General features: G+C 36.8%; 1 protein-coding gene across 1 annotated transcript; it reads right to left on the reverse strand.

The window, feature by feature from the left end:
- Positions 1–4407: 4407 nt before the first annotated feature.
- On the reverse strand, positions 4408–7414 carry LOC145556651 (uncharacterized). Its single transcript, XM_081618303.1, has 3 exons — positions 6803–7414; positions 6270–6650; positions 4408–5345 (listed from the first exon to the last, which is right to left on the reverse strand). Exons 1-3 carry the CDS (start codon positions 7076–7078, stop codon positions 4710–4712), a joined length of 1293 nt encoding a protein of 430 aa, XP_081474429.1. The 5' UTR covers positions 7079–7414; the 3' UTR covers positions 4408–4709.
- Positions 7415–8450: the final 1036 nt, after the last annotated feature.

Below are 8450 nucleotides of genomic sequence, written 5' to 3' on the forward strand. Positions count from 1 at the left end.
AACCCCCAAAATTTCTCAAAAAGCGTGGATAGTCTTCAATTTTGGAAGTTTTTGACTTTTTTTTTCGCCTGAAAATAAAAATTGCCGAAATGTTTACTATGTCCCTAATATCCTCCGGGAGTCCAATTGGGTTTGTAGAACCATCCAATTTGCCTTTAAACGACCAATTACCGGTTTACAACTTGCACGTATTTCACTAACTTTAGCCTATTACGAACATTTATGACAACATATAATGATCATATATGGTTCCAAATGGCATTATATGACCCCGAGATGTATCCCCTAGAATATCAAGACTTTTCTACATCGGGCCCCGAAATCTCCAAAATTTCTCAAAAAGCGTGGATATTAGCCTTCAATTTTGAAATTTTTTGACTTTTTTCGCCTAGAAATAAAAATTGCCTAAATAATTTCCAATGTCCCTTATAATCTCAGGAAGTTAAACTGGGTAGGTGGAACCATCCTATTTGCCTTTAAACGACCAATTTACCAGTTTACAACTTGCACTGATTTCATTAATTCAAGCCTACCACGAATATTTATGACAACAAATAATGATCATATATGGTTCCATACGGCATTATATGACCCCGAGATGTATCCCATAGAATTTCAAGACTTTTCGACACCGGACCCTTTAAACCTCTAAAATTTCTCAAAAAGCGTGGATCTTCAATTTTGGAATTTTTTGACTTTTTTTTGTCTTGAAATAAAAATTGCCGAAATGTTTACCATAGTCCGTAATACCCTCCGGGAGTCCAATTGGGTGTGTGGAACCGTCCAATTTGCTTTTAAATGACCAATTTACCGGTTTACAACTTGCCGCGATTTACCGGTTTACAACGGCCAATTTAATTAACTTACACTGAACCCGACTTGAACTGTAATTAACCCAATCAAACCCGAATTTAACCCAACTTGTTACTAACCAGACCTAAATTCAACCCGATCCGTTCTTAACCCGATCGAAATTTAGCCCAACCTGTTACAAACCCAACCCGAAATCAACCCGGCTTGTTATTGACCTGAACCAAATTCAACCCGACTTGTTATTGACTCGACCCGAATTTAACCAGACCTATTACTTTTCGACCCAAAAATTCAACCTGATCCGTTACTAACCCAACTCGAAATTAACACGACTAGTTATTGACCCGACCTAAATTCAACCCAAATTGTTGCTGACCAGATTTCAGATCACCTTAAATGCAATTTAGACCACCTTATTATTGTTGATCAAAACATTTGTCTTGGGAGACCTAGTCGGTCCAGGACAACAAATAAAAGAAAGGAGCACCATCCTCAAATTTAAGAGTTAAATATAGTATATATTTTTTGTATAGTCAAAGGAGATAATTATCTTCCTAAATTATAGACTATAGTTCCCTAGTATGTTGCCATATATATTATAGTCAAAGGAAATAATTAGCTTGATAAAAATGATAATTATCTATTTATAGTTTGTTGAACCCGAATATGACCTGACTTGGAAGTGACCCGACCTGATTGTAACCTGCAAATTATTTACTTGAACATAACCCGACTTGAATTTGAGAATGACCGAATTGGAAATGACCAACCTGATTATAACCCATAAATTATTGACTTGAACCGAACCCCACTTGAACCCGAGAATGACCCGACCTGATTATAATCCGCAAATTATTGACTTGAACCGAACCCGACTCAACCCGAGAATTACCCTAACCCGTTTTAACTCGTGAAAACCCGAATTAAACCCGACTTATTGTTCACCCGACCCGAATGTAACCCAACCTGTTATTAACCCGATCTAAACCCGTCCCAAACCCGATAAGAAGTATGACCCGACGTAACCCGACTCAAGCATGACCCTACCCAAACCCGACCTGCATAGGTTATGGAATTAATATGAATTGGCCCAACCCGAGTTGACTCGACCCACTCTTTCCCGACCCAAACCTAATACAAACGTAATTAGTTAGATAGGTGTAACAACACAACCCAAAAGCCCAATTACACACAACTAGGGATGGCAATGGGTCGGACTCGGAGCGGATTATGCTAAATCCGACTCCGACCCGACAGAAAGTCGGAGGTTAAATCCGACATCTGACTCCGACTCCGACATCCGACTCTGACTCCGACTTCAATATCTGACCTCCGACTCCGACTCCGAGTTTTTTTTCATTATTCAATATACTTTGAGATGTTGGGCTATTTGGGCCTTTACAACCCACACCCAATGCCACCATGACCCACGCAAAAATCCACTATCTATTGGAGTCGGAGTCGGATAATCCGTTAAAGTCGAACATTTGTCGGAGTCGGATTTTTTTCTCGGATTTTTTATAGGATCCGACTCCGACCCTCCTCCGACTCGGAGTCAGATTATTTTAACGGAGTCGAACTCGGATTACTTTTTTCTCGGACTCGAAGCGGATATTTTACCTCGGATCGGGGCGGAGTAGTGTCGGATCCGGACTATATTGCCATCCCTACACACAACCCAATTAAGAAAAGCCCTAAAATTAAAAAACATGAAAACTGCAATACACCCACCCACACCCAATACATTCACCCACACCCACCCACACCCAATACATTCACCCACACCCAATAAATATAACGTCACTTCCAAACTCCAAACTCAAAACTCTTCTTCTTCTATATGATTTTCTCTCTCCTCTTTTTCACTTTCTCTCTCCTCTATTTTATTTTATCTCACTAAAAAACTGCAAAAACATCAATGGACATTGGAGAAGAGATGCAAAATCAAAATGATCCTCCTTAAAAAAAAGACAATTTTATGTAAATTTCACTTAATTTTGTTTGAATTTATATGATTATCACTTAATTTTGTTTGAATATTGTTCGATACTCTATTGTTCGAAATTTTTTATTGGAATTGTCAAAAAAAGTTAATGAAATCAAACGGATATCTTATGTTCACATTTTGAAATGCATATGTTCATATTTTGAATTCTTATGTTCATATACTGAATCCTTTCGTAAACTTTCTGAAATGCATATATTCACTTTCTAAATCCATATGTTCATATTTCTTATGTATATGTTCACCTTCTAAATTGCTTAATTATGTTCATACGCATTAAAAAATGAACCAATGCATATGTTCATATTTTGAATGCATATGTTCATATTTTGAATACTTATGATGCATATGTTTCATAATCATATTTATTTTTTATTTCTTCAATTTTTTTATGTTCATAATTAAATGCTTTATATTCATAATAATATTTAATATGTTCATAATGTAAATATTCATGGTAAATATTTATTATTGTTCATAAATATTCTCATTAAATCTGTTTATGCATATGTTCTCTTTCTTAATAGCATATGTTCATATTTTTTACGCATATTTAAAGAACCTATGCATATGTTGATATTTTGCATGATTATGTTCATTGATAAAAAAAAAAATGCAGAAAATCAAATGAAACACATATGAAATTGATCAAAGCTAAAAAAATCAATTCATATGAATTCAAAAAATCAGATAAACAACCAATTCCATATTGTAAGGTACAGATCCAATCGTTAAATAAAAAAAAAACGAGAAAAATAGAAGAAAAAAAAAACAGAGGAAAAAGGAATTAAAGAAGGAAGGAGAAAAAACAGAGTATAATTTGTGAATTCAAAGATTCATATAAACCTTAATCAATCGAAATTAACAAAATCGAAGTTCACAAAAAAATTTATATTTAATAACTACTTTCATGTTGTAAGAAACAAAATCAATCAAAAAAGTGTAAAAAAAGTATTAAAAAAAACAGAGGAGAGAGAAAATAAAAAACGAAGGAGAAAAATAGAGGAGAAGAAAGCTAATGTTCATATTGTACTGTTGTTACACCTATTTCTAGGTGCATGAGTGTGCACCTAAGAATATATGATACAAACGACTTCACAGCTCTACTAATAATGGCAAAAGTTATACAGTGTATAAAGTATATCATGTATGATATTGGTGTTTGATTCACTAGTCCTCTTTGGCTTTGGTGGTGGATTTCAAGATTCTTGAAACCATAGGTCCAAGGTTCAAGGACTGGTAGAAAAACAACAGTACCAGAGGAAAGTTGCTAACTGAGGTATTACAAAATACCTCCCTTTTTGTAAATTGTAATGAGTTAGTCAATGATGAAATGATAAAAATAAAAGTTGTTTTCCTTTGAACGTGGTATGCTGAGTCTTACAGTATTGCTTTACTGAATTACTGGCTTTTATTTTGTTGTGCAATTTTAATTTTACTATTAGTATGTCAATTACTAGCATTGCTAGTTAGCTACAGTGCACGGACAATATTTCATAGAAAAATTATCTCAGATTCTATTTCTCACAAAAGAATGAACAAAAATGAGGGTCATTTGAATGTTTCTACGTTGAAAGAACAATTTGCTATCAATTAGTGAATCAAAATATATATAGATCATGACATAAATTCCGAGAGGCCTAGACTTCCATAAAACACAAGCCTCTAAGAAAGTCCTCTACCGGAAACTATAACTTGTGTATAGCTACATCATGGAACGCGAATGTCCAGTCGTGACTAACTTGGTCAATCAGTTGGGAAGGTCTATACATGTGATGCTCAGCTTTTGTTGAGCAGTCCTAGATTTCCTGTTAGTCATGGCTGTACAATTCACTCGGGTAATTTCATATGTACAGAAAGATGCACAAAACTGATGGTTAGGATTGGGAGTTTACATCCTTTCACTCCCATCCAGATTCTCTGAATGATGATCATCGACAGCAGCAACCTTAGCGGTGCTAACCTTTGTGTTTGCTGCCTTTGGTGCACTTAGCGTTTTAGTGGTTGGTTTTATGGTGCTTGGCACAACAGTCGTGAATCCTTCATCCTCTTTCTTTAGGTCTGCGGGGGGTAAGAAACAATCCATGGACAGTCCTTTGATGTTGAAGTCCACTTCTTCAATGGTCCAAACCTCCTCCATACGCGTTCTTGAATGGTTGTCGGAGTTCTCCCCGTATCTAAACAATGAGACTGAAGTTTTTCCGGCATGTGCTATGTTAACACCATCTATTGTTTGGTAGTCTTGGATATGGGACTCCATTGTGGTTTCCCAAAAAATGCTATCACTCTTCGAAGTCTTTATTCTGAGAAGGTGAGTGTCCTCTAACTGGATCAAAAGTCCTGTCCTTTGGCTGAAGTATCCCCAAACTGTGTGGCGGATTATCTCTACATTGCTGCTGCTCCTTGCTTCAAGTGTTGAGGGATTGGCTTCTAGCTTTAGCACAAAGCAATCCTCGTCGTGTACTACTTTCTCACCAATGCAGAGAGCATTAGTGAATAGATTTGCTGTCATTCTCGGATCAAGACCCTACAAAAAATTCGCATTTGCTGATTAGTTCATGACATTCGAGATGTAAATATGTAATTAGCTTTGATGAAGTTACCATCCACAGTAAGAGTAAAGATGAAACAAATCAAGGATAAATTATACACTTTTGTCAACTTTCAATATATGAACACAACTCCTCACCTTCAAGATTCAGACTAGTCAACAACCAATTTTCAAAAGAAAGGGAAGAAAATGCTGTTGGTTGGTGAATTAAAAAAGCGCTCTAGAGTTTGAGGGCCTTAGTTAGTTCTAAAAGTCAAAAGCAAGCCCAAAGCAAAAGTGTACTACTCAATAAGCAATAACAAAGCTGATTGAATAATTGAATATGATGCAAAAGAAAATGTTGCAATTAACCCTGTTTCCTAGAGTAAATTGGGTTGTTTACAGCTTAAGGTAACAAATAAACAGCAATTAACAATCTGTCATGATGATAATCTTAATAAATGAAAACAATAATATTAGAGGATATCAATCTTAATAATGATCATTAGAAAGTTCATTATTTAGACATTACAAAATAATCAAGTAGCCTCTAATGGAAACACACATAATTACATAATTTCAATCATTCCAAAAGACAGCCAAAAACGAGTAGAATCTCAATCATGCAATGGTTGTCAATAACCCACTAATTGATATAGAATTACACTTTAAAGCATGCAATCACATGATTAAGATTTTCTTTAGATAAAATCAAAATGTATACTACTATATGATTTACTACTGTAAATGATCATTGTAATAATATGAACAGAATTTCACTAAAAAGGACATAATCAAACAAATCATACAATTAAGATAAGTTATACTCAATACATATCCTTACAGACACTGCATCATATCTTACTAAGAACAGAATGAAATGGATTAAAGGCGTAACCGGAGACCGGAGTGTAAGTATACCTGTAATGAACGTCGGAGAGGTCGCGGCGGGCCTCGGGAGGCGTGGGAGTTGTGCCAAGGTGTCTGCCTCCAAGCAACCTTCCCATCACTACCAGCACTAATCTTAGTACCAGAAACAACCAACTCTAAGCACCACAAATCAGGCTTCTTTTGCCATAAAACAAATCCACCAACTTCACCACCATTCTTGGCTCCTTTAACCTTCACCACCTTATTATCCGCTTTCGGGTTATTCACTGATAAACCTTCACCTGCACTGAATTCTGATGCAGTCATCTTCACCTTTCCCATAGCATACATACTGTCAATCGAATTCAAAGCATGCTCTCCTCCCATTGCTGCAATGTACTGATGAATTATGTATTTCGCCATTGATGATTCCTGTAAAACATTTCATCGAACACAAAACGATCAGTAAACTATCTTATTTTTCATTGAAGCATTTTATCGAACAATTAATGGGCAAAACAAGAACCCCAGAATACCCAGAAAAATAAAACAGAGAAACAATAAAAAGGGTTTGTAAAACTTACAATTGGGTGATCTTTGATGCATTTGTTAACCTTATGATCAGCAGGAATTGGGAGTGGGATCAACGGAGCACCAATTACACCAAGAAGAAGCTGAATTTGAGAGTTTCTATCAGCAAAAGGTAGACTAGCAGGAGCTCTACCTGGGTTAGTTTTCATCCAAGATTTCATATTAGGCCATTTATTCTTAGCAGAAGGAAACATTTCTTCAGGAATTGGGACTTCTAATACAGTTTCAAGCCCATCTTCTCTATCAAAATTAGGGCAAAGTGTCCTCATTTTATCCAACAATCAAGGTATACAGAAACAGGGGATGATGAAAAAGCAGAGAAACCCAGAAAAATTAAAATAGATAGAGATTGAAGAGGGAGAAAGAGAGAGTGAAAATTGGAGAAAAAAAGTAGAAAGATTGATTTGTTTAAAAGAGGGGGAAGAAGTAGGAAGTGAAAGTGATGGGTGTAGTTTAATTAACGTGCAAAGAGCTAATCAATTTTCTGTTTTTAAGGGAAGGAAATCGTGAAGGCACGCCTCTCTCTCTTCTTTTTCTTCTACCGCCTGCTCGGTTTATTATATACGGAGTATAAATCTTCCCGAGGGATATCCAGTGTACTCGGGATCATGGTAGGCGCGCAATGACACGTGTTGATGAGCGATTCATTGAGAGTAGTGGTGTAGACGAGATTTAATATTGTTTTGTTTGAGTCGCAATGATTGTATTATTGTATTGTGATTTGTTAGTGTATTTATTTAATACAAAGTTTCATATGTGGCTGACCACACGGTGTAGCCAGTCACAATTTTTTTTTTTTTAAAAAAAATTCTTTCTCTCTCCTTTCTATTCTCTTTCTCTCTCCTCTTTTCTTCTTCTTCAAGTCAGAACATTCATCTCATTTTCTCAGAGAACGTAACACAAATTTCGCAATCGTCATCAATAGTCGTCTTCATGGTTCGTTCGTCGGTGATTTGTTCGTCGGAAGTAGTGGTTTCACTGGGAGGGTAGTGGTGGTTTGGTGACTCCGTCGTCGGAAAACAAGTTCAAAGTTTTTAAGGCCAAATTCAGCCATGAAAACTCTAAATCTAGAATTTTCATGGTCAAATTTGGCCTTTTTAGCCATATTTAAAGTGATATTCGAAACCATTGTTAACATTTTAAGGTATTTGTTTGATTTGATTTTTTTTTTTAATGGTTTGGTTGGATTGGGGTTTGTTTGTGGGTTAGGGGCTAGTGGCAAGGCGTTTAGGTTGGTAGTGGTTCGTTGGTGGTGGTTGTTGGTGGTAGTTTTTTGTTGGTGGTGGGTAAGGGGTTACTAGATCCGGGGTCTGGTTAGGGGTTACTAGGTCGTCGGTCAGGGGTTACTAGGTCGGTTAGGGGTTACTAGGTCGGCGGCCAGGGGTTACTTGGGGTTACTAAGCTAGGTCGGGGGTTACTAGGTTGGTTAGGGGTTACTTGGGGTTACTAGGTCGGGGGTTACTAGGTCGGTTAGGGGTTACTAGGTTGGGGGTTACCAGGTCGGTTAGGGGTTACTTGGGGTTACTAGGTCGGGGGTTACCAGGTCAGTTAGGGGTTACTAGGTCAGGGGTTACTAGGTCAGTCAGGGTTACTTGGTCAAGGGTTACTAAGTCAGTCAGGGGTTACTTTTGTCATTTGCTG

Source organism: Chenopodium album, chromosome 8, assembly GCF_948465745.1.
Source record: "Chenopodium album chromosome 8, dcCheAlbu1.1, whole genome shotgun sequence".
Classification (NCBI taxonomy): domain Eukaryota; kingdom Viridiplantae; phylum Streptophyta; class Magnoliopsida; order Caryophyllales; family Amaranthaceae; genus Chenopodium; species Chenopodium album.

What these genes read in the sequence shown, in the direction of transcription:
- LOC145556651 (XM_081618303.1), bottom strand. Translation starts at nt 7,078, where the DNA reads ATGAGGACACTTTGCCCTAATTTTGATAGAGAAGATGGGCTTGAAACT. An exon ending in GCATCAAAGATCACCCAATT is followed by an intron (nt 6,651 to 6,802) that starts GTAAGTTTTACA and finishes AATGTTTTACAG; the next exon opens with GAATCATCAATGGCGAAATA. An exon ending in CTCTCCGACGTTCATTACAG is followed by an intron (nt 5,346 to 6,269) that starts GTATACTTACAC and finishes AATTTTTTGTAG; the next exon opens with GGTCTTGATCCGAGAATGAC.